Source organism: Malurus melanocephalus, unplaced genomic scaffold, assembly GCF_030028575.1.
Source record: "Malurus melanocephalus ecotype Western Australia unplaced genomic scaffold, MMel_1.1 scaffold_259, whole genome shotgun sequence".
NCBI lineage: Eukaryota > Metazoa > Chordata > Aves > Passeriformes > Maluridae > Malurus > Malurus melanocephalus.
This window is the reverse complement of record NW_026623491.1, coordinates 907,178-933,392: the sequence shown is the minus strand read 5'-3', so window position 1 is coordinate 933,392 and position 26,215 is coordinate 907,178. Positions and strand designations below refer to the sequence as shown.

The window sequence follows — 26,215 nt, the reverse complement described above, 5'->3', positions numbered from 1 at the left end:
TAATAGCTGTCAGGATGAGCAGCATAGGTTGGGCTGTGTTAGTCCTGAAATGCAGCCTGAGATGTGACCCAGCACCAATAATCCAAGCACTGAGATGTGACTTTCCAGGTGAAAGTGTCTCATTGCACCAGGAGCAATAATGCAGCAGCATCACCGTCCCAGGGCATCTTGCATTAGTGGGATCCCTGTGAGTTGAAGCACTGCACAGGAAGGATGCAGACCAAGTCCCTGGAAAAARGAGAGCAAAAGAAAGAGTAACCCAGAAAATAAATAAAATTACCCAAATTATTAACTGTGTTYTACTAACAGCTAAGGAGCACAGGGTCCCACTAAGGACTCTGAAGAAAAGGGTTTCTCTGGTTTGATCCCATATCCTCATTTTACCTCAGACCCTCCCCAGAAAGGGAAACTCTCTGTACCCAAACATAATAAGCTGAAAGAGGTACCATGAATTCTGCCTAGGAAGTTTCAGGTACATTCCTAGATGAAAGGAACATGCTGCATCAGAGAAACACAGGGCTCCAGTGGAACAGAGAGAGGTGGCTGGGGTGCAGAGGGAATATCACAAGGCTGCTAGGTGTTTACAGGGGGCTGAGGAAGGGATTTGTACCTACCTCAGATGCACAAGACATTATAGTCAGCCAGGGCCTGCTCCTCTGCAACAGAACAGGAGAGATCTAAGTTATCCCTGCTCAGAGCCAAGTGCAAACTCACAGGCAGCCCTGGCACCCCACGGCTCCGCACTGACCTGGCTGGTAGTAGTCATAGACCCTCACGTGGCCTGGCTTCAGGTTGGWCACCTCAATCTCCTGCTCCAGGTGCAGGACATACGTGTCAGAGATATGGCTCAGCTGGGGAAGAAAAGCARGTGACAGTTCACTTGTGAGCTGCTCTTTTTATTCCTCACCTGAATTTGATCCTACTAACTGACAATAACAACTCTGTGGAGTCACACACTGAACTTCAAGATGAATCTCAAGTATCTTTCTCTGCTAGCCCCAGTCCTGGGTTCTCTTAACAGCTCTGGCAGTGCCCTCCAYTCCTGCAGCTTCTCTAGCAGCACAGACATTACCTTGTCCAAGTAGATGGCAACACCTTCTTGTGTTTTCTCAGTTCTTCTCACTGAGTGCCCATGSTGCAGCTAGGACAGGAGAGCAGGGGAAGCAATTTAGTTTTGTCTTGAAAGATTATGTGTAAGACACCCCAATAAGCTTTATGTAAGTTTGAATGGGCAGATTCTCATTCACTCCCAAATTTATTTTGTACTCTTATCCCTTCAGGCTGATCTCCCTTCAGGGCCACTCAGCTCCTGCAAACCCCAGAGACAGCACTCCAGGCTACTTAGGTGACAAGGATATGCTGACAGATTGGGTCAGAACAATCACTGTCCTCAAGACCCAAAGAAAGAGCCAACAGTATATGYTCAAGGCTGTTGTGTGGCAGAGGGGAAGGGACGGTGGGGTGCTAAGGGAGAGCCAGGCAACACTTTCTTATGCAACCCTCCCCTCTCCTTGGGCATTCACAATCCCAGTGACACCACATCACCCTCCTGATTCCACACTGCTTACAGACATYCCAGATCCCGGAGCCAGGGCAAATCCACTCAGTAGGGACACCTCCAAAATCACCATGTTGGAAGTGGATTTCTTCCCATTGTACCTGGGAAGAAAATTAAAAGGAGAGTCTCTCCCAGTTTCCCCTTCCCTCTCCCACCATCCCCCATGTGCAGTACCCTGGGCCAGGCAGCCCAGCCAGGACTGGGGCCAAGGCAGTCAMTGCTGCCTCTCACAGGGAGCAGAGGATGGCTGCACTGCTCTGAGCATCCCCAGCCAGAGCTGGCTGTGGCACTCCTCTCTCCAGCAAAAAACCAAGGCTCCCATCTGGCAGTCCTGATGAAACTGCCTGGTGCCTCCACCACAGCCAAGGAACACCCCTCAGCTCTCCATCCATGCCCAGCCTTCCTTTCCAATTGGGACATGTTCTTTAGAGTCACCTGACATTGACATGGACAGTAACAGAGCGTGTGCTGTCCTTGGTGCAATTGACTGGCTCCGTTCTCACTTGCAAGGCAAAGGATGTTGAGTCTTGTGGGGAGGGCGTGTTGTACCTCAGCACCATCTGCAGGGAGAGACAAAAAGACAGATTAAGACATGGATAATTAGTTTGATATCATCTATCACACCTTTTTTTCCCAGCGGCTACTCTAGTCCTCAGGATTGGAGCCCAGATGGTGAATGTTTAAATGATATACAKTAAGCACACTCATCCCCAGTACCCAAAATAAAGGTCACTCAGATTGGAAACCTTCCATGGGCTCCTTCTCAAACTTTCAGTTGAGACTGTGCAAGTCAGGCACACAGCAGTGGGGGTTACTCAATATTTTCATCCTTCAGTACTCCCGAGAGCTGTGGGAGCATCATTATCCCCACATTTGGGCAGATTCTGTCCTGTTTCCTCCTGCACACAGGTTTATTGCATTGGCCCCAGGATGGGATTAAAGCACAGTCAAGGCACATTTCCTTCCATTGAGGTGCAACAGAGAGTTTTGGTTTTGAGAGATGATGAGAGGAGAGTGATCACAGCAGGGTGTGAGGGAACCCACCCGAGTAAAGACACAGCAGCTGCCGTGGGCCTGCACCAAGAACTGGCCCGGGACCTCTGTCAGCACCTCCTCCTGCACCAGCAGCCGGTTCTGGTAGGAGACGTGGAACTCCTTCCCAAAGCCTCCATGGGACCTCACCCTCACTTCTGCRTCCCCTTGTGGGCTGTGTGTCAGTGCTGCATATTTAGCCAATGCCTGCAAGGCCACTACTGTGTCCTGAAAAGGAAAAAACAATGACATTTGCAGCTCTGACATCCAAAGACACTTGAAATCAGTGTCCTGAGAACCTCCATAACCCAGGGCTCCTCTCCTCAAAGCATTTACACTTGCATACATTGTGTGCATGTTTTGCAGAGGTTCTTTCTCAAGAAGCATCCCCTTCCCTGGCCATGAGTTACCTGTGTGGAGGCAAAGCCTCCATATGCATTCTGCTGCCTGGTGAGCCAGGCCACGATGCCAGAGGCCATGGTGAGGTCAGACTCTGTGACATTTGGCTTGGAGAGCAGGGCCAGGAGGATGTAGGCTGTCAGCTCCACATCCACAGACACTGGCTGTGACCAAAGGCTGCTGCTGGTTCTGGGCTTGGAAGAGGACTGACTCCAGTGGATCTGCCCATCTGGGAAAGGAAGATAGTAGAGGGAATCTAGAGGGATGTTTGGGAAGAAATCCTGTGGCCTATCCTCCTAGACCCAGTGGCTCGTGGCTGCAGAGAACATTGGGTAAACACCTTTCAGCTGGGTCCTCACGTTCACGGGGTCAGCTGAAAAATTATGTATTTTGAAATAGCTGACACTCCATATTCCACACCAAGGTGACACACAGCAGCTAGCATGCCAATATTCTGCATATATATTCCTTCCCAGTTGTCCAAATTCTGCATTTCCCTGTTTGCCAGGTCCACTAACTACCTGATACCAGCCAGCTGTCCGCTGGTCAACAGGACGTGGGGCAGCTTGCTTTCGTCACTGGCATTTTACTGTCCTGCACAAGAAAGCCCATCTCCCAAACCCCAGCCTCCACTTCAGGCACCAGAACRGGTGAGATTTGAAGGAAATCAGCACCCACACCACAGTGTTGGCAGCACATACCTTGAGTTCATACACTGGATGTCTAAAAACTCTTCTTTGATGAAGGGCCTAGAGGGCAAGGCTGTGGTCCTCCCAGGCTGCATGCAACCAAGGGCTCAGAAAGGTCACCTGTCCCCTCTCTGATGTCTGCCTGGCAGTGAGGTACCCATACCTGCTCTGATGGCCTTTCGGTCAAGCACATCAAGGAGCTCCTGAGTGCGCTGAGCATCCTTAGCCAGGGCGAAGGTGTAAGCCAGCAGGGCCTGGGTGTAAGTGCTGGCAGCCTTGGGGATGGCAGGAGCGAGGCAGCCCAGAGCCCTGGCAACCACTGTGCTCTGCAGGAGAGAGACACAGTGCTGGTCACACACAAACCCTGAGCTGGTTTTGGGCTCCAGCAGTGCTCTCTCAATGAAATGAACACCCTTAATGCTGGAGCAACACCACCACGTCTTACTTTCACAGCTCAAATGCAACCAAAGCAATACTACACAACTGCAAATGTGTACACACAGCCTGCTGAGCAGGGTGACTGTGTTTAATTCACCTTCACAGTGAATAATTGTATTTATGGTGAAAAAAGGTGACCTGAAGGACATCCATTGCCAGAAAGAAGGTTAATTTCCATCTGTGACATTTTTTTTCCCTAAGCCTGCTGCCTCCAGTTCCACTGAGAAGCATTGCTTTTTCTGATTTCCAGAGAACTTCACGTTCAATAACGACAACAATTGTGTTTCTCCATCAAGTTAATTGTTCTTTTTTTTACTTGCCAGTACCAGTCTAGTAACTGGCTACAGTCCTTAGCACTTGTAAGAGCTCTCTCTTACTGTTATTACTTTGTGGTGTAGCTCCAGCTGCCCTACAGCACTCCTTTCCCAGACTTCTGCTATTTTTGGGAAGCTAAACCCTATTAGGAGCTATATTATATCTATTTACTTGACTRTGGGAGCAGCTCCACCTGCCTCTCCTCCCTAACAACTCACCATCAGCCTTCAGCCTTCAACCTGTAGGACAGGCAAGAGGATGGGAGGTGGGAGGAGCAGGAATGGGCAGCTAATTCCTGGGAAATGGCCAACACATGAAGTATCTAGCCATGAAGTCCAGTGGCCCCCAGTAGTTCTCACCTTCTCCCTGCCAGCAATGTCCTCCTCAAGGGAGAGCCTTTCCTGAGAAGTTTTAAAATCTTTCTCACCTACTCCATTACTTTGCCGACAAGTCCCTCCAAGGTGCTCTGTTGCCTGCCCTAGTGACCGCCTAAGCTCTTTAGGATTCAGATCTTAAGGCAAGAGTATGGCAAAGAATCCCAGTATTTACCTCTGGTGTTGCTCCTGCCTCCAAGTATGCAGCAGTGATGTAGGCAGCCAAGGGGATTTCCCCATCTACACCTCCCTAAAAAAAGCAGAGACATCCAAAAAGCTGGGAAAGKAAATAGGCAAATACTGAAACTTTTCAGGAGAGGTTTCACCTATGCCTGGCCTGCTCCCTCACAAGAAAGCACAGCAACACAGGAAAGTGAATTTAAAAAACTACCAGCACACATGTCAGGAACTGCTTGGTGCTGTCCTTCAGGGTGMACTGGCTCCTACCTTCATGAATGTGTGGAAAAGTTGGCCCACATTTTTGAAGCAACCACTGGGAAGCTGGTGGAACTCCAGCCAGGTGAGAGCAGCTTGGATAATCCTGTTGTCCAGGTAAATGTATGGCTTGGCTTGGACAAAGCATTTAACCACAAATGCAGTCAGCCTGATCGAGGAGAACAGACAAAAAGGCATGAAAGAAGGAAGAGAGAATCAGAAAAGATGGAGTGCATGAAAGAGCCAGAAGAATGAGTGGAAAGGAAAAATCTAAGCAGAAGATGAAGAAAAAGAAATAAGTGGGAGTTTCAAACTGGTAGCACTCTTGTTACCTATTGTGTTATTTCTAATGCACAGGTCTAAGGTTCATCCCAAGGACAGTTGCCTACCTGTGGAGCACCCTAGTCCAAAAAACTTCCAGAACACTTTGGATCCAATAGGGCAGCAAGAGTTTAATGCTGGAAGCAGAAASCTGCCCATCTCCTGGCTGTCAGGGAGCAGGTAGACAGCAGGGAGAGAGCCCATGGCTTACCAAGTGTTACCATACTCATCCTTGACCCCAAATTCACTGTAGGAGCYGTCAGGGTGCTGGTACTGCAGCTGTATCTGGTACCCTGGGACAGGATGGGACACGAGTGCTCAGAGTGGTGATTGCAATGAAATCACTGTGAAGGAATGGGGGGGCTGAGTGCTCCAGGTGGGAGGGGAGGAGGRACCWGGGACTATYGGACAYGGGAATGCAGAGGGGCAGGGTGGGTGTGTGGTGCTCACCACTGCGCAGGAATCCTGYTGCCCTCTCCTTGATCTCAGGGCTCAGCTGCCTCGTCTTCTCCAGGTACTGCAGCACATAGACAATGGGGGCAAACAGCACCATGTTCTGCTCCCCACAGCCATGGGGCATGTGCACCAGGTGGCCCAGGTTCTGCAGTGCCGTCCCCATGAGGTCCCCTGAGACAGAACATAAGCACCCTGACCCCCTCCTGGGCAGAAGGCTTTGGGATTCAGCTCCTGCTGCCTGTGACCCGTTCCCAGCGGTGCACCAAGCAAGGCAGTGTGGGGACACCTCTGTCCAGCCACCTGCTCAGCTCCACTGCACCCCTCATCTGAACTTTACCCATTCCCATCCTGGCAGGGGAAGCTCATTAACACAACACTCTCTCCCTTGCTGGGCATTTTAGGTTGCCAATAGTCAGGAAATGCAGCTACACACACAGGAAGAACATGGCAGTGGAACCTTGGAAACCTCAGAAAAGGTGTGGGGGGAGTTTGGGTTTGGATTTTCCTAGCACTAAACTCAGACATATGGGATTTGCAAAGGTAATATCATAACTTAATTCCTTACCGGTGACTGAGACAGTGGCTCTGACTGAACCTTCAACCACGTTTAGAGGCAACACCAGGGACACAGACTCCTGYRCTGGATTCCCTGAYACCAKGTAARGTGTGGGGAGGACAAAAAGAAAGAKATTCTGATGAAAMCAGCCTTCAAAATTCYCAGAAACTGTTCAAGGCTGTTCAGTGACAACTTCCCATATTCTGTTCATRGATGCCATAAATCACTTCAAAAATCCATGTCCCATTCTACCCTTGACTTTCACCATACACGCCATGGTGACTGTGTTGTCCTAACACCCCTCTTTATGAAGAGGCTGAGACGATTTTCTTCTGGAAACCCCCAGGGGTCGAAGCTACCTGTTTTTCTCTACAGRAATTAGTCCATACCATTTTAGATTTCAGTTGCAGGCTTGCCTTCTCAATGGGTCCCGAGCTCTCAAAGTCAGCTGATGGCCCCATCACAGACCATAAAATTCAAGACAGGAACAACAATCTTAAGCCTCACCGTGTTCAGTGGTGTGGTTTTATTTCCACARGTGAAAAAGGCCTCAAGCTGTCACATTAGTGCCAGGGATGTTGATGGTAAAGGACCTGACCTCCMCACATCCTTGCCTAGGGAAAAGCCCTAGCTGGAACCACAGTTAGGGTATGCTTCTGTAGCCTCAGCATGTGGACAGAGAAAACATTTCAACAAGTGGAAATATCCAGAAGGTGGTTAGGCAAGAAGAGGGGGATGAACAGGATGAAAGAAGAAAACAATCCGTCTACCTTTTTCAGGACACAGGATGGAGCTGTGAGCCTTTTCTACCATTACTCCCTCTGGCTGTTGGAGCACATGAAAGTAGCATTTTAATGAGCACCCAGGAGAGAAAAAGGATTACAAGTAGATTAGATATGTTCAGAATCCTGATTCAGGGTGGACAATCAGCTGAAATATCATCATTATCACAAGAAAATGCAAACTACTGTCAATCATGCTCACTTCAGATCAGAAACCAGCATGCATTTTCAGAATATCCTGACTTCTTAATGTCTACGAGAATGGTGCTRTAAGATTCAGCAGAGAGYTCAGGAGCAAGGACATAAAAGAGTRTTTAAAGTTCTCYRTWGTATGAAGTGGAGGACATCCCTCTACCTCCTACATCCATCAACCCTCATGGGTGGGCCCAGCTCAGGCCCTGAGATGATAATYACACATTTTCAGTAGCAAGGGGTAGCTCCCAAAAATTAACATGCACAAAATTTGGGAATTGCACAAAGCCCACTTCAAGGTTTAGGCAACAGAACAGCTTGACTGACCCGGACTTGAATGGGTTTGGTGGTCATGTCTTTCTGCCCTCGTTTTGGGACAAACGGGATCTCTTCACCACAGAGCTCTTTGGTGGCCACTGCCTCTGTGCTGAGGGTGATGTTTGTGAGTCCTGAAAGAAACAGACACTCAGGTGCATAGGACAATGGGACATAGGACACCCTCTGGGGAAACACTTCCCATTAATACAATAGRCAGCACCTGACAATGAGAAACCTGATCAGAGCCCTGCACGGTTCTGTAGCTCCCAGCACAGGCTTGTGAGTAACCATAGGATGAGTGCAAACAAGCACTGTCAGGATAACAGAGCACACAGCTCCTCACTCTGTGTCAGCTCTAACAAAACACCCCCACCTGTGTCCCATCCTTTCCCAATTCCACCACCCCACCTGGCCATGCTTCTCACCCAGTTGCTCAGCTGTGACACTCCACTGGAAGATCTTGGCTTCCCCAGCACACAGGCAGCTGCTGTAGGCACAGCCTTTGCATGGCTTCAGCTGGAAGTGTGCAGACTCCTCCAGGGTTACTTGGATCTGAAGGGATGGCAAGTGGCAACAAATAAACATCAACAACACAAAAAGAAGGCCTAGAGAGGGTGGAAGCAGGGGCAGAACTTGAGAGGAACACACAGAGATTGTCTGAGCAGCCAGGGATAAGTCTGGAAAAGTCACAGCCCTGGCAACCTGGCCAGGGATACCAAGGGTATCAAGCCTGTCAATGCTGCTTTCTTATTTCCCTCTTTAAAAATAGGAGATATATCATCCCTTTTCGCGTCAGTGGGAATGTCACTGAATTGCCATGACTTCTCAAAGGGAGCTGGATGATTGTTACCGTCCCTTCCCCTGTAATTCTATGATTCAGCCATGTCCCACTTTTCTTGCAGAGACTGTCAGGGCTCACCCACCTTCATGCATTGCTGCAGGTTGTTGAAGACTGTGGCCTTCAAGTTGAAGCTCTCACCCTGGACCACGGAGGATGGCAGTGGGAGGTCCACAAGAAAAGGCTTGGAAACGAGCAGCCGGGAAGCTGGAGCGAATCCAAAGCCATCATGGCCTGTGCAGAACATTCCTGCTTTCCATTCTGTGATGGCATYAGGCACAGTGACAGTGACACTCTCATTCCCGCTGGGACTGAGGAGAAGGAGACAGTGACACAAGCATTTAGCTGAATGGTGCCATTTTCATGCTGATTGCTAAGTGATCTACTCTGTGTCCTTCTCTGCAGAGCACCCCGTCCCCTCACCTCAGCCCTACCCCTACTGAACCCACAGCCCTTTRGGGTTACAAGTGATCCTTGTGGAGGTGGGGACCCCTGCCTCAGTGCTTACATTGACAGAACGCTGGGTCAGTAGGTGACATGGCTGCAAGGTGCCATAATTCAGATAGCACTTGCCCTTTGCTCATCTAAAAATGGCTTACAGATGTCAGCAGTTTTATTGTTCTCTCCCTGGAGATGGAGAAACAGAAACCAGAAGAGCAACAGGACCAGCTCCAGTCAGGCTTGGCAGAGGAGGCTGATCCAGCCATGCCCTGTCCTGTGAGACACTGACAGCCTAAAACCCAACACAAGGGCAGGGCAGACACTTGCCCTGAGCCCACATCACAGCTTTTGAGAGAAGGTGACTGTTCTGTGGCTGCTAACATAAAAACAGCTCTAGCTAAATCTACTGGTATTATCTGGCTCCAGTACCTGAGTGAAAACTTTCACTTTTGCCAYGCACATACTTGAATGCAACACACAGAACACAGAAAGCTTCTGATGGCTCAGATCAGGTTGGTGAACAAGCCACAGAGGAAATATCTACTGCTAGGGTTGAAGAGGTGCATGTATCTCTAAGGACAGTGGAGGGGGGAGAGGGCAGATGTGGGAGGATCTGGCCTGAGCATGTTTCAGAGAGCAGACAAGAAAATCTTGAAGTCTCAGATGAAAAATCTCCAAAAGCTCTCTCAGCAGACCTTGTKTACACACTGACCCTTTCTCACAGAGCACAATTTTTAGTCCTGTGAAGTACATCTATGAACATCTGCTTCCCCTGGAYACCAGGATACATCTGTGAGCACATTTTGGGAAATGCAAGCCACACAAGCAGAGTGTAAGCAGTAAAGCAAGCTGCTTTGCTGCACCTCACATGCTTTTCCATCTCACTATGCCAGCCACCTCCCATGGATGGCCAGCATTTCTAGTAGAGGAAAATGCATTTAATGACTCCATCAGCTCCAGTGATGAACTGCCTGACATGCGTGAACCCCATGAACTATGTCCTGAAGTGTCTTGCACAGCTCCTGTGATCTAAACTCGGTTGCATCTGCTGCCACTCCCAGCCACACAAATGACCCAGACTAAACCTCCACTGCTCACTTTACTTACCCCACAGAATACAAATCCCACAGCCAGGTTTGGGGAAAATGCTTGTGTACTTTCTCTCCAGCTGAAGAAAAAGGTGGAAATGTAGTGGGCTGATAGGTTGATATCAGATGCTCTGTTGGAAACGACAAAGTCTGAGTCACCACGGGGTCCTCAGCTCCTGCCTGAGAGCAGAAAGGCCCCAGCACAGCTCGGGCTGCAACAAATTCAGTCAGCTCTGGGGAGGCATGGCAACAGAACAGAAGGTGCTGTCTCAAATTTTAATATCCCTTGCCTCATTTCAAATGTCAGAGGTGCTTTGGGCTTTACTTCCATGTGGAGGGATCATGGGACAGACAACATTTCCCCCACCTCAGAGATAAAACCTGGGATCCAGAAAGCCCACGAAAAGCCCTTACATTAGCACAACAGCTTTAGGGGCAGGAAACCCTTTTTCTCCTCCATTTGCACTTAGAGCAAGTGCTGCTTCTTGGCTTAAACCCATGACTGCTTTTCCATGAAAGACTAAGCATCCCATGTAAGAAGATACAGCTGTCAAATGCTTACTGTTATACATTTTATGGGACTGGGCAAACGTCAGCCTGGGCCTGGAAATAAATATTCCTGTTCCCCGCAGCATCGTTCCCAATGGTGTGGTTGGACATACTCTGGGTTTCTTGATATTGGTGTTGGACATAATTTTCAACCCCATTTCCTGTAGGAAAATATTAATCACCAGAAGATTGTCCTGACCTCTGCCCTCTGCCCTTGTGCCTTCCCATCCCCTCATGCAGTGGGGACTTGGCACTCCTCTGTATTCTCTTGCTTCATTTAAAGAGGGAATAATTCAGATTCCCAGCAATGGGCAAACAAGGTTTTCTAAGGTAATTCATCTGGCCTGAGTCASACAAATTCATTCCTTTTCAAACACACGGTCATTTGGGTACCATGCCTTGTCAGCCTGCAGGGTGTAATTGCTCATGCTATGAAGATTAAACAAACAGTGTGAAATCAAATTAAAGTAATGAATAATCCTTGGCATCCTGAGTCAYACAACCTGAGTGGTAACCACACAACTATTTTTCCTTGAACATTTCAAGTTGCTTACTCAAATTAAAAGTGAGTTCCAAGGGGCCTAAAYGGCACCTGCTCCCCATCCTGTCTGAAATGGCATCCCTAGAACATTGGTAAAATCAGGGGCCACACTTCCCTCAGTTCAGGAATTACCTCAACCCAACAAATCAATTTTTACCCTGAATGCTGTAAAYACATCAGGCTCATCAGAATTTGGGAACCCGCATGAATGATGATCTTCAGACACTTGGTGAGGATACCTGGAGTTATAAACAGATGGGAACAACCCATAGATCTGAGAAAGTAAGAAAAAGGGGGGAAAAAAATTAGTGGAAATTAAAACTGCCGCTCCCTTCCTCTCACACATTTGAGGCCTGTTTGAGCTGCCTCTGGCTACAGTGTATGAACAGGTGCCAGGAAGCCCAGGATCCCTGTCCCTCTTCCCAGGCTCCTCTGATAGAGCCAGCGCAGCCCACTGAACCGGACACGAGGCACAACAGAAGCTGTTTTATCACTGAGTGATGCTCCACCTCTTTCTGAATCCCTCATCCCTACCCATCCACAGTGAGAGCACCGCTGATCCCTCCAGGCTTTGAATTTCCCGGAGACAAGCCCTGCACAGGTGCAGTGGTTTCCTTCCTGCTACAGGTCAGYGGAAGGGAAGGGCAGAAGTCAGAGCAGGCTCACTCACCGAGTGGCTGCTCAGTTCTTTCCCTGGCTTCAGCCAAAAGGCGCTGGGATGCACAGCCCAGACAGCACACGTGGAGCCGGGAGCTGCCTGCAGGTGGAGACCGACCTGTGCACCRGGGAGAGTCTCTGGCACTGAGAAGAAAAGCTCCACCTGCATGGGAACAAGGCAGGCAACACCTGAGTGACATTTCTAAGGGCGGCCCCCTACTACTGCCCAAGCAGGGAAAGGACCTCCATGAAGAGAGTTTCCAAGGACCTGCCTTGGGCACAAACCCAAGTAACCTCCCAAGGATCCCCAGAAGGTATTTAAAAAAATGTCCCATTGAGGCTCTAACAGGAAAGATGGCAGGGGAGGAGCCATCAGTKTGCACATGGAGACATTCCCATGTCAGAGCACCATTCTCTCTTCTCTCTCTACCCAGCCAACCAGCCAGCCAGCACACACCTCACAGAGCTCCCTCTTCCRGAGCCCCAGATCAAAAATAAGCCTAGTCCTCATGTCCAGGCTCTTTGTGGGATTTGCCTCAGTTTCCTGAAACTCTTCTTGAATTGAATCTGACTGTCTGTGGCAGACAAACAGCTGTGGAACAGGGGTGATGCCCTCTCAGAAGGTCAACTTTGGAGAGCAAGACAGAGTCATGAAAGCAGATTCCCACAGATGTCATGACTCAGTCTTTTCTAGATGGCCTGTAAAATCGACTTCTTCCATCATCCACTTCCAGATGTCATCCCATAATGACCATTCCAAGTGTCGGCTGCAGCAGCAGAGCAGCCCTGAGCTCTCCTGGGAACACCAGTGAGCTGTGCTGGGCTGGGCTGTCTATGATCCTGCTGGGCTGCAGTTGCTAAGCACACCTGTGGAGGTGGACAGGGAGGCAGGGAGCAATTCCCTGCATTTCCCAAACATTGCAGAGCCCGCCTTCCCTCCAAACATCACAGTGCAGCTCATCAATCACAAACTGCAGTTCATGTCACACGGTGTCAGCCRCTCACAGCTTCCTTTCATCACAGCAGACATGCCCACATCCTCACATTTGGTCACAGCCTGACACAAACCCTACCTTGTTTCTGAAACATGGGGAGACACTGAAGACGGCAGAATCGGCAATGATTTTTCCATTAGGGAAGATGGCATAAACAACAAGTCTTGGAGCTGGGGCATAGGTCAAGGTGAAGGTAAGAGGGATGGAGAAGGAGCCTTCCAGCACTAGATGGAGGAGAGAGGGAATAAGAAAAAGTAGATTTGATAATGAAAATAGTCTGATCAGCTTTACCATTCTTCATGTGCCTGTTTAAATCCTTTCCTCCTTTATAAAAGTCATTCAAGACCAAAGACATTTCTGGAGACTACTGAAACAATCAGCACATCTCTGGATCTGCTATTCGAGACCAGATTATTGGTTATTGCCTCTGGAAATGAAACAGTTCTTTGGAGTCCAAGCTTGGCTCCAGGAAGAGTGAGAGTGTCAGATATCTTTCAAAGCCTCTTCTCACCCAACATCTCTCATCCCATCATCASCAAAGAGGTGATCTTTGTCCCAAAGCACCTATAATTCAGGTTTTAAAAAACAGGAGCTGGAGAAATAGACAGCAGTGGGTCAACAGCCATCAAAATTACAAGATGTGTCATCCTCACAACACAGATTATTTGTAGACACCGTTGCTATGGAGAGTAAGGCTACAGTTTCATGCTGCCTGTAGGAGCAGCAGCAAAAGGAGACTTTGAAGATGACAGACATGAGCCTATGGGCTGGGAAGTGCCGAATATTCTTCTGTTGCTACAAAGCAGGAGTGCAAAGGGAACTTGGAATCTGGAAATGCACAATGCCCTGATGTAGCACACAAATGGAGAGCAGAGGCTTACGCCACATATCCAAATAAGAGGGGATGCCACAGAGCCCTGAGTGCTTGCTGCACATGACACTGGGGAGCGTGACACGACACTTACTTCTCGGCAGCCCGACCCAAACAGTCTCCTGACCTGCATGCACRATCCCTCTTTTCCCTGTGACCTAGGAAAGAACACAGAAAGCCATACTCACAGTCATATAGCCTCTGAGACCACTGTGAAGATCAAGGTAACCCTGAAATGGGAGATTAAATGGGTACGGGGGAACAGATATTGCCTTTCTTTGCTCTCAGCTAGTAAGGGGAGCTTAGGGGATGAAGAAATGGGAGGAAGGACAGGGAAGGCCAATACCTGCCCTGGACCTATGCAGAGCCTAGAAGAAAGGTTCTGCCTTCCTTGCTATTACTACAGTCCCAGAATTGAAACAAGGATCCAGCTTCATGATGACCTGGCCTGGTTTGTGCCAAACCTATCAGATATCAGGCTTGAACCTCTAAGAGATGCTGATCTCACACCTTCAGCTGTCAGCCACTAGCACTTCCCCAGAAACTCACAAAGTAGGAGAAAATGACACGCTTGGGCCCRTGTTCCAGGTCTTCCTCATAAATTCTGAAGTCCACCTGGACAGATTGCTTTTTCCCACAGGGCATGGTTTCCGGCACACGGACAATAGAGAGGAAACTCCTGCTGGTGCTGTAGAATGGATGTATGAAATAAGAGGCTCGCTGGTAACTCAAATCAACTGTCCCAGGCTCTCTATCTGAATCTTGGTGCAGGACACTTGCCTGGTGAGACAAAAAAGGTAAATGGATTAATTTCCTAGTTAAGAAAGTCAGCTGCAAATCACCATAGCTTCACCTTGGTAAGATGAGCAACACCAAAGGACAGATCTCTGTGTGGAGAGCTCATGAGGAAAGCAGCTGGGACCTGGAGAATAAGCTCTCAGAGGAGGCCAAGACCCAGAATATGCTGATGTGTTTCAGGCTGGAGTCGCTGTCCCTCAGGAAGGAACAAGGAAGATGTCTGGGGGGCAGTAAACAGCTCTAACATGCACATGTACCCCTGCCACAAGACACACCCTTCCTCGCTTACCTCCAGGGAGGCCAAGGTGCTGTTCCAGGCAGTTGTGTCCAGGCTAAATGAAGCTGTCCCAGAGTCCTCAGTGATGTACTTCTGCCTAAATCGCTGCTCACCACAGTTTACTACAAGGAGGACTTCTTTTTTCTTCAATGCCTTGCCRTGGTAATCGATTACTTTAATCTGATAACATCATGGGGAGCAAGAGAAGTGCAGAAGAGTCTAATCAGCATTCAGAACCTCTGGCTTCCCCAAGTCAGGAGCAGTGTTTCCAAAGACAGCAAGATCATTCCTTCAGTCACTAATAATTTTATCAACACTGCTACTGGTCGTGTCATCACTAATGCTACCATGCTCATTCACTGAATCACAGAATCGCAGAATCACAGAATCACAGAATCACAGAATCACAGAATGGGTAAAGGTGGAAGGGATCACATTGGGTCATCTGGTCCAATCTCCAATGCTCTCCATTCCTTCACAGCAGAAGGCTCCCTGGTGGCTGAAATTCCAAATGTTTAGGTTTGTGCCCCACATGTTGGTGCCCATAGCTGCTCCCCATCATGGCTTATTTGGCAAAGGCCATTCTTGGGTGTTACTCTCACACTGGACAGTTCTCTGCCAAAACTCTGGGAACATTTGTGCCCTCCCAAGGCCCTGGCTAGGGCTGAGCTCAGGAAAGACAGCAGGTAACTGTCACTGTGAAAGTACTGCTCACACTCTCCCCTTCAAAGGACTAAAACTGGGAATTACCTTTCCTCTGTACATCTGCCCTGGGTGGTAGTAAGAATTCATATCATCAAACAAGGCCATCCCAGCAATCCTGGAGATGAGCAATTTGTGGGAAGCATTGACCTGTATCCCTGAAAGCAGYRAGACAGAAACATGAGAGAGGGAGCRAGAAACCCAAGCACCCCTCAGCAATTTCCTTGCAGAGTGACCCCCCGGTAATATTGATGGACATGTTCAGCTGCACACACATTCCACATCACAATGGGGATGTGCACAAGACTCTGGGTATCTGATCTTCCTCCCTCTTAACCTCTAGCTTTCAGAGAGCYTCACCACCTGACACTGCAGGCACTCAGAGTGAGTGTGTCATGCCATCAGGAGCTGCTGGCTCTATTGGTGAGGTTGGATAGCAAGCCCAACTGGGCTCAGAAGGCTCAGACCYCTTACTAGCCTGAAAGTTTCCAGTGTTTTTGGTAAGACTAGCACATCTCCACATGCCTCTTCCCAGGCACCAGAAGTTCCAGAGTTACCTGTGGCATCCTCCACCAGCGAGGCCTCCACAGCTATGCTGTCCCGATAGTACCGAAAGTCCCGGCTGAAGGAGGACAGGCTCACGTTTGTGAAGAAGCAACCTGCCTCATCTGTCTGAAAGTGCAGACAGAAGAAACAAGGTCTGAGCGAGGCACTCGGGTTAAAAGCTACGGAAGTGGCGCAGGAACAGCACAAACCCCTGCTCCCGGGCAGCTTTTCCTTTTGGAATCGCAGCCCAGGATGCAGAGCACGGCCATGATGAGGCCCCACCAAAATCGCCGGGCACAGCTGCAGAGAGGCAGCACCAGGAGCAGCGGCCAAGCAGCCAAAACAATGGGTTAACACCACTATTAATTCAGCTAACGCACCAGCAGCCTTGCCTCACCCTGAGGCTCAGCACAAATGTCTCTAAATACAGCTCAGCTCCTCCTAAACGCCTCACCTGGTTGCTGAGTTTGTGACAGAGATCGGGTTTGGAAGCACTGGGCAGGAACGGGGCTTGCTTCTGACAAAGGCTCACATGAACCATCCCCTGGACACTTTTCCCACGGGTGTATCTGTTTGGAAGAACAGGGAAGGGAAAAGGCAGTCACACACAGAGGGAGAACACGTGGCTTGGTTTGCACAGCCCCAGAGACRACTCACTGCCCAATATTCACAATGCAGCATGAGAGTGGCACACACTGCAGGCCCAGGAGCCATAACCATGAACTGGGTCAGGCCAGGCCTCTGCAGTGATGGGACATGATGGAAAATCTGGTACAATYAACACCAAACTAAATTATTTTGGGAAACCAGCGTGTTGTATGTGCTGGCTGCATTATATATCAGAATCACCTRCAATAACCCCAGGATGTGCTGGAGGGGCTCATCATCTTATGAGCCAAAACATGGGTGATTAAGAAAGTATCTTCATTAAGAAATCACCTTTTCATGGGGCTAACTCTAGCATTATCCTTGGGCTACAACCCAAGGACACAACCACATACTTGAGGCGATTTCTTTTTGCCTCCCTCTAGTTTCCACTTGAGCAGAATCTGGAAAAGCTTCCCTTCATTTCCCCTGTGTTTGTTCTTCAGGGCAATGAACACCAAATATCTGTCCTGTCCTGCAAAAGGCTGCTTCCCCAGGATTTGTGTGTGGAAATTTGTGGAATGTTGTTAGAAAGGGGACACTTGAGTATCAAAATGATAGTTATAGGAAAGTTTTGTATTGCCTTAGGGTACAAACAGCTGCCATGGAAGATTCTGGCTTCCTGTAACTGAASTGTGGTAAACTTGCCCTTAGCTTCTCTTAGTTACCCAGCCAGCTTGTGTACATCAGAAATTAACTCAGGGCCATCTCCCCCGTCAGAATCCTCACCTGCCACATACCCGGAGCGGGAAGATTGCATCTAGTGCATAAATCTGATTTGGTGCCTCAAACATCACTTCAAATTTTGGCAGCACTGGAAGACAAAAAACAGAGAACTGTAGGGAACGCAGRCCAGGAGCCCTCACAGACAATAAATATTAAGGCAGACTATGGTGGAATAAGGGGCAGGAAACGGAGAAGGAAGGTGGTGAGAAGGGAAAGAGGAGATTTTCTATGTATCTTTACCAGATTTGTGCGTAGGCCCTGGGTGATTTGTTCTTTCCCAAGGTAAAACCAAACATGCCCGTGTCCCTGCATTTCTGACAGCTATTTTTGCTGAGAGAAGAGTGGCCTCCCAACACAGCTGATCAGGGATTGAAACTGAAGCGAGAGAGCATTGGACTTCACATCCTCTGGAAAAGTCCATCCTAAATTGCCTTGTTTTATCTGACTCCAAGATCCATAGGAATAAGCTGTTTCAAAGGTCTCGGGCCATGCACAGCATTCCTCCCACACCCCGAGCCAAGGTCCCCAAGTTGTCTCCTTTCCTAAGCCTCAGACTCTTTTCTCTGACAGACATTACTACTTTTCCCATTTGCTCCTAGGATGGTCCTCAAAGAATAAGACCCTTTCTGCAAGATCCTCCCTGCAGCTCCAACCCSCCTCGTGCTGATACCGTGCTCCACAACGGAGAAGCTGCCGAAGGCTCTGGCGCTGGTGACATTGATGATGTACRTTCCCAGCAGGGGCTCGTCACTCAGCTGGAAAGACAGGTCTGCGATGCCACCCTCAGGGACCACATTCTGCCACCGCTCTATCTGGTTGTTCTTAGGGTCCTACATCCAYAARAAAGASAGAAACACTTGTTCCAGCGTCTCAYTGATCCACATCGCCTGGAAATCAGGCCTCAGGATTTCAGTGTTATAGATTACCAGACTATAGACAACTATAGCTGAGGAATGAGGTTTGGTATGGAGTAAGTGTCTTCATCTTGAAGACATGATAATGCTCAGATTCTGCTCCCAGCCTCCTTYTGCACTTAAATTCTGATCTTAAGGAAAAAATTCTTAGCATTTCTAAGTTTATTTCATAAGCATCTGAATGATCTATTTATACTTTTGCAAGTCTAGAGCAACAAATTTCTACTGATGTAACTGGGAGTATAASCTCAAATAAGTGCATAAAAAAGAAGCTGAAAGTAGTATGTTAGTTTAAGAATCTCACAACAAAAAAAGATCTATTATTCCACTCAGGGCTCTTTAAAATCTACCAGAAACTGAATATGAACAGCACAGTGAAATGACTTGTCATCATCATTACTCTAAAACAAGATTTCAGCATCACTCACCTGGAGAAACAGGGAAATCTGGGGAGGGAAAAAGATAAAAACATTAGAAGAGAGAAACACATGCTGGCACTACACACAAGGTACTTCAGACACAGAGCTCTCTCAGAAGGATGTGCAAATGGTGATTTGGAAGCTTAAGAGCACTGACAACAATGCAAAGTAAAACAAATGCCACCAAAAAAAAAAAAGGAAAAACAGGAGGGTTCATCACTGTAAGGTCTGAAGAAAGTGAAAGGAAAAATCAATCTGGAGGTCACACAGCACTTGCTAATGACTTCCTGAAAGAAAAACTCAGAAGCCACCTAAAGTAGCCTGACTCAAACCAGACCTAGCTCTAGCTCAGCTGCAGTCTCAAGGGGGTTACACTGCTTATAGGATCCCATAATTTGGAAAAAGCCTCTGGAGATAATTGACTCCATCATCCTGCTGAAACATGTCTTCCTGAGCAGATTGCTCACAGCCTTCTCCAGCTGGGTTCTGAACAACTCCAACGATGAAAATGCCTTCTCCAGGCATGTCTCCATATTGTTGCAATGAAAAAGTTGATCCTAATGTCCAAGCAGCATTCCCCACATTCCAGCTTGTAGGGGCAGATTAAAAGAACCCTTTCACCACAACAACAAAAACCTGGTTTATAAACTGTTCACTCCCCCCACGACACCATCACCTTAGGGATAAATATGTCCCATAYTTGCAGATGTATTACTATTCTACCAAGATGAGCAAGACATGCACATCCCTGCCATCTTCCTGAGTTACCAGCTTTTACTGGAGTTATTATTCCCCTCTTCATGCTCATAAAGCCCRGCCCAGGGATGAATGTGGACAAGTTGCAGCTTTGGCAGATGAGCAGGGWAAAAAGGAGGTAGGATCCATACATGATACGAGGCAGCCTCTTCCACAGCCCCCCAGGACTCACTCACCGAATCGTTGAGTGCAAGGAATTCCTCATCCAGAGTCACAATGCGAAATTTCACTGAAGGCAAGGAAATTGGGGAATATATTGGTCAGATTTCAGTTTTTCCCTACAGAACCCTCCTCCGTCTGCTTCCCTAGCTCCTGTCTCCATCTTAGACACACTTGTGGTACCATCTGAMACTCACATCCCCACATGTAAGGTACCGTGGGCATGATTATTATTGCCTACTGCCTCCTGTAACCCCACAGCCACCACAAGCCAGACATTACAAACACTGAGAGCACCACTCAGCTAAAGACATTATCTCAAAGCCTTCTGCTAAGGCTGTTCATGCATTTCAGGGCATCACAGTCTTTCCATACAGYGCAACCAGCAGAAAGCCTGTGACCCACAGCTGCTCCCATTTGTGTCTCACCTGTCTGTCCTGGTTGGTAGATGGGCTTGTCTGTTTGGATGATGGTGCCATTCCTGCCCTTGCAGATCAGGACCTTTTTCTGCTCCTCAATATTGATCCCATCTCCTGTGATGGTCAGTTTGACAGTGGCAACCTCCTCTGTGCCATCAGCTGGAGGGGCAACCTGTACAGACAGAGGGGGGAGGGCACACAGGCTCCAGGAAATCATCTGAGAGCAAAGGGGAACAATTAACCAGTTCCCTCCTGCTATGCCAGGATGCTCCCAAGCACCTCAGAAACCAGATCACATCTAGATTTCAYATGGTCCTACACGAACAGCAGGAAGCCCTGTATGTCACGGAATCTGCCCTTTTTCCCATTAGTGACAAGTCAGTGCCACTTCTGAGTCTTCAGACTTATTCAGGAAAATGGGCAGATGACAGAAAGGTTGGAGATGGTAGCAGAGAATCAAAGAGAGAGATGGAGCAGTAGACAGCATCAAAYACTAGACCTTCAGAATTACCCAGCWTTACAAGCAAGAAATCCAAAGTAGAAAAAACAACCATAAAGACACCGGAAGCCAAAGACCCCATCAGCCTCAGCACACAGTATAACAGAACTGTTTAGACATGTCCGTCATATCCCAGGTCTTTGCTAAATTCTCACCTACCATARATAAACTCTAAGAAGCTATTTAAAAGCAACAAGCACAACAAGCACATCCATTTCCATCCAACTAATCTTCAGTAGCTCCCAAGACCTGARTTGCTGCCTGACTTCAGGTACCACAGAACCTGCAGTATATCCTGCAAGACATTTCCCCAAGCTTTAGCTGTGAACCTGAACGAGCCCTTCAGAGAGAGCTAAAGCTGCTTGGTCTGTAATGGAAGAGAAGGATGCAGGTGGTATCCAGAACTGCGGTAGATTCTAACAAATGTAAATTCCATTTTAAAATTAGATTCAGAAAGGAAATTCAGTGCTAGCCAATAGAAAAACTGTGTTGAGCTATGCATCCCTAGGGATCACCCATTCCCCTGCGTAAAAGGCTCACACCAAGACAAAGCAGACCCTATCCATGTCACCTGTGGTTAGGGAGGAACAGAAGGGAAAAGCAGTGATGGCATTTGCCTGGGGCAGCTCACCCAGAACTTGGTGCACAGGAAAGTCTTCTTCTTCTGGATGGTTTCTTGCAGTAAGAGCTCCTGTCCTGCAGAGCGCACCAAGGCCAGATTCACTTGAATCTTTGCTTCATGACAGGTGATATGGAGACAGGCAACCTGCRTGGATGGGTACTGGAGAGCTGCAGGGATCACCACCAGGTAGTGTCTGGGGCAGGGGAAGATGTCAGGGGTGGGATCAGTTTGAGGTCTCAAGAGGTGCAAGAAAGCTTTCCCACCATGGCCTTCTACCACAGAATCCCTCAGCCATGTGCCATGGCTTCCATCAACATTCAAAGCAACAGTGAGCCCAGCTAAGTGGTTGCCTCACTGAAACTTGAGGAACAGTTTCTGCTTGATTAGCTGAAGTATAGCCTTATAATCTTTTTCAAACCACTCACTCCAGTAATCTCCTGACCTCTCCAAAAACATGCCATGCAGKCTTCAGAAGTGGTTCCATAACCTTGCAGTCTAGACACCAGCAATTTGATCTGACATAGCAACTGCAGAGCAAACAWCTCTGGGCCTAAGGTCTGACCTGAAAATCCCCAAAAAGCTGGCCTGTATTAACCTGCTGAAGTCAAACTAAGGCATGGGAGGCAAGGTGTATGACTCAGCTACTCCTTGGGGTGACCTCATAGAGCAGGAAGCACAAGAGCTGATGGCACCCTAGGGATGTGGTCCATCTATCTGGACYRATGCCTTAATGAAAGAGACTGAAAYAGGAGCTCAGCATCACTCACAGTTGGTGAGAAGCAGCTGCAGCATGGAACAGAAGGCTCAGGAGGATGGCTATCCTCATCCTGGGGGGCTCTTGCTGCCCAGTCTCAAATGGCTCTCTTCCTCTGAAATCTCGGAGTCTGTTTATGGGGGGAGGGGGTAATTTCTGTCTAGCACAGCCTAAATGAAGAGGTGGGATGTGGGGAGGAGCCAGCCTCTCCCCACCTCTCCCTGTCTCCTGAGATTCCATACAGGCAGCTGTAAGGATACGTGCACTGTGCCAAGGGCCCCTTAGCCAATAGCAGCCACTTTGGTTCAGAACATTCCCTCCTGCAAGGCTGCCATGGAGACACCTGACCAAACGGACTTCTCACGGCACAGAAACAGTGAGAACTTTGCTGATCAGTGACCCAGGCCAGGTCCTGATCACTTGTCACTTGCATCCCTTTGTTCCAGCTGGAGATGGATTGCTGCTGTGCAGCCTGCAGCGAGGGCKGCCCCCTGCACACAGCAGTGTGGTCATTCGGGACAGAGCTCAGTGGCTCTGGATCACTTAGGGGGATGTGGATCTCCTTAGGCTGTTTGGCTTGGGAATGGAGCAAATCTTTCCATGTGCATGAGGAAGAGCTGTAGCAACACAACCACCAGCCAGSAGCCACTGATGAGCTCATGACTTTGCTTTTTTCTTCCCTGCATGCAGTGAGGAAAATGGAAATAAATACTGGCCCACAGAGGTCTCCACCAGTGCCCTGCAACAGCCATTAGTCATGGCACCATCTGCAAGGAGGGGGCCTCAGGAGCTGCTTCCAGTTCTTCATTATTCGTGGCTGGGTCACAAAAGGTCTGGCGTACAGGCATAAAACCTTTTGGTTCTGCTTTTGAACCTGAGGGTCAGGTTAAAACTCACAAGTTRAATAGGTGGGACATTTTGTAAGCTCTGATGGCAAGCTGTACAACGAGTAGACAATTGTCCTGTTTAACCAGCCTGGCCTCCAGAAAAACACAGTCACCACATAAACTGYTTTTGTGAACAATCCACAAACTGCATCTGAGCCTTGTGTGAGGCAGCATTTGTTAGCCCGGGCTGAAGTGTACCAGGGACTGTCCTAAAAATACAAACAGCTACAGTTTTGTACCTGGAAATATTTCCCTGTGCTGATGCAGCCTAATGCATCAGTTTTAATGATGTTTTCCGTACCTGGGTCCCAATATGGTGTTAGTCAAGCAGGCAGATGGGATCTCTTCATCTGGCAAAATGAGGTAGTAGGGTGAACAGAAATGTTCGGTTCTCTGTTCCCAAGGCTCTTCAAAGTCTTTTCCCAGATGAAGCTAAGACTGACAGGGACCATGGGCTGCACATTATGCACAGGAGCTGTCAGTGCTGGCCAGCATTGCCTTTGTCTCAAGTGAACATTTCACTGCTCAGCTGATTGAGATAACCAGCCAGAGGTTTGACAGAAATCAGGTCTGAGTTGATCTAAATCACTGTTAAGCTCCTAGGCAAGGAAGACTAGATACTTTTTATTTTGATGAACACTTTCTCCCCATTCTTGTCTCTTTGTGTTCTTCTCAAAGAAAGAGGYCACATTACTGAGAATGACAATCACAGAATGACAGGATGGGTCAGGTTGGAAGGCACCACAGTGGATCATCTGGTCCAACCTTGCTGCTCAAGCTGATTCATCCCAGAGCACATGGCACAAGATTTCATCCAGTCACTTTTCAAATATCTCCAGTGAGGGAGGATCCACAACACCTCTGRGCAATCTGTTTCASTGCTCAGTCACSCGCACAGTAAAGTTCTTTCCTCATGTTCAGGTGGAAYTTCCAGAGCATCAGTTTCTGCCCATTGCCTCTTGTCCTATTGCTCAGCACCAGTGAAAAGAGTCTGCCAGGCAAATGTACAATTTTTTTGTCCAAAACCAGATTTTCCTACAGAAACCATGAGCCAGATCTATCAGAAATCACAGCCAGAGAGGTCCAGATGCTGGCAGATTTCTGGCAGAAGTTGCACCCACTGGGCCAGCCCTGGGAGATCTCTCTGACCCTGTCCCACCATGCCCTCTTACCGTGTTTGCCCAGGTGTGCTCTCTATTCCTTGTTTAGCTTTGGCAAAGCTGGCTTTTGGTCACATGAACACACATTTGAAGGATCTGCATTGAAGGCAGTGACTGACAGCTCTACAGGTGTCACAAACCCAGACAAAGTCTCTGCAACAGAGAAAGCAAAGCAAGCTTGTGCAGTTCCTAGTTCCAGTTCTTCGTTTTCTTCTTCTAAATGGACTCCAAGAAGGCTTTTGTGATAGARGTGTTGAGCCAAGAGACCCAYGGGGAGTAAGGGATCTATCCCTCCRGAAAACACATTTCAGCTGGAGCAAAGAACATGGGGYAATGCAAAACCATATAGATATCTCTTCTCCACAGTTAAAACCTGAATCAACTGAAAAGGAAGAAGAGAAGTCTTAGTAAAGGGTCATACATATGATAAATGGATAATAGTGTCCATGGTTCAGAATGAGGACAAGGATCTTGCAAATCACTCCTGTGTTTTAGTCTCTTTGAAGAAAATAAAAAGGCAGAAGTCTCAATGAAYTGCATGTGAAGAGTACCAGGAAAGTACTGATGTCTGCAGAGCACTTTGACAGGAGACTGTGCAGAGAGGAGGAAGTCCTCACTTCCTTTGAAGAGTCATATCTGTTAGAGAGCCTGTAGTGCAGAGTAATTCATCAAAGCAACTGAATCACTCTTCATTCTCCTCTGGACACTTATCAACGGCTCCATACAGGCCTTGGGCCTCCTCTGTTGTTGCCTTCTTTCCTTTCCAATCACAAACATCATGCTCCTAATCACTGACATTTCCAACTAACATTTCCAACATTTCCAGCTCAACTCTTACACACACATACACACACTCTATGACTGCTGTGTAGCATTTTCAAAGACAATGAGATTTGTTATCCTTGTGGTCTGATAGTGAAGTAAACCTTTGCATTAAAGGATATTTCATAGTCCATGTCATGTTCACAAACTATAGTATTTCTGCAACCGGACTAGCATACATAACATAATGGAATTCCTTGACAGAATCTCTCCTCGATAGTAAAGCGGACGCTGCACCCTCTTTCTGCTGCCTTGACAGCAGATTTGTCCACTGCACCAAAACCAAGAAAGGAATTGAGAGCACACCTGGACAAACACAGCAGGAGCAGGAACAGACTGGGTCAGAAAGCCTGAAGGCAACATAATGTAAAATGTTCTATGCCTCTCTCAATGCTTGGCTCCTACACCAACATCATTCAAAGAACCTCAAACTGTACTGATTTTATTGTCCAGCTTTTAGACTGAAGGCTTTGATTTCTTTAGTTGAAATTCAGTTTGGGCAAATTTTGAAATTATGCCCAAGGGATTTGAGAAATTGTCATAAGAAGGTGCTCAAACCATGGGTAAGCCATGGATCTGTCTTCAAGGGACACATGTGAACCCTGAGACCTRCAGCTATGCATGCTTCTCACAGAAGGGCTCTAGCTCACACTCAGAAAATCCACACAGACYATCAAAAGAATCTACTCTCTTCTGAACCTTTTTGGCCCAACACCAAACCCCCGGCTCTTGCTTCACCTCTCTTACCAAACGGAACAAGTTTCAGCAGCACTCCAGGCATAGCCACTTCTCTTAACCACAACATCCTGACTTGTAAATTCAAATCTGGTCATCAAGTAGCTGAGCAATTATGGAAGTTGAAAACTGTTCGCAAATGGGTAAACTGGCTCAACCAAAACCACAAAAATWTCGTTATCTGAAAACAATGGCTTAGGAATCATCTGTAGTGTTAACAAAGAATCAAAACCCAAACCCAAACCTAGTGGGAAAGTCTGGGGTCCTAYATAATGCAAGTTCCACCTTGAATAACTGTGGTGAAGCTTTAACTACACAAAATGTATTTGYGGGCACATTTGTCTGGTCTTAGGATTCTTAATTTTGACCAAGCCACTTAATTTCTCAATTGAGTGGCAACTTKGATTATAACCAAGGAATTCCTTGGTGCAAGAACAAAAAAAACCCTCTTTTTCTGTGGGAATAGTTCTAGCAAACTGACCTGTGACATTGCAGAGAAGAAGCCAGCCCACAGGATAAAGGTCTGCCGG

The 26,215-nt window shown here is 47.9% G+C and overlaps 1 protein-coding gene across 1 annotated transcript; it reads right to left on the bottom strand.

The window, feature by feature from the left end:
* Window positions 1–615: 615 nt before the first annotated feature.
* On the bottom strand, window positions 616–22,153 carry LOC130579211 (alpha-2-macroglobulin-like protein 1). The gene is made up of 35 exons (XM_057375843.1): window positions 22,095–22,153; window positions 21,337–21,520; window positions 20,216–20,378; window positions 19,805–19,857; window positions 18,882–18,899; window positions 18,210–18,369; window positions 17,543–17,627; window positions 16,623–16,737; window positions 16,180–16,294; window positions 15,671–15,780; window positions 14,933–15,100; window positions 14,395–14,625; window positions 13,940–14,003; window positions 13,053–13,198; window positions 11,993–12,142; window positions 11,480–11,596; window positions 10,795–10,942; window positions 10,252–10,363; window positions 8,789–9,014; window positions 8,291–8,417; window positions 7,875–7,996; window positions 7,344–7,398; window positions 6,583–6,666; window positions 6,012–6,188; window positions 5,773–5,854; window positions 5,253–5,409; window positions 4,981–5,055; window positions 3,842–4,004; window positions 3,001–3,218; window positions 2,603–2,818; window positions 1,994–2,118; window positions 1,569–1,659; window positions 1,073–1,141; window positions 749–851; window positions 616–656 (listed from the first exon to the last, which is right to left on the bottom strand). The coding sequence occupies exons 1-35, from the start codon at window positions 22,151–22,153 to the stop codon at window positions 616–618; spliced, it is 4,329 nt and encodes a 1,442-aa protein (XP_057231826.1).
* Window positions 22,154–26,215: the final 4,062 nt, after the last annotated feature.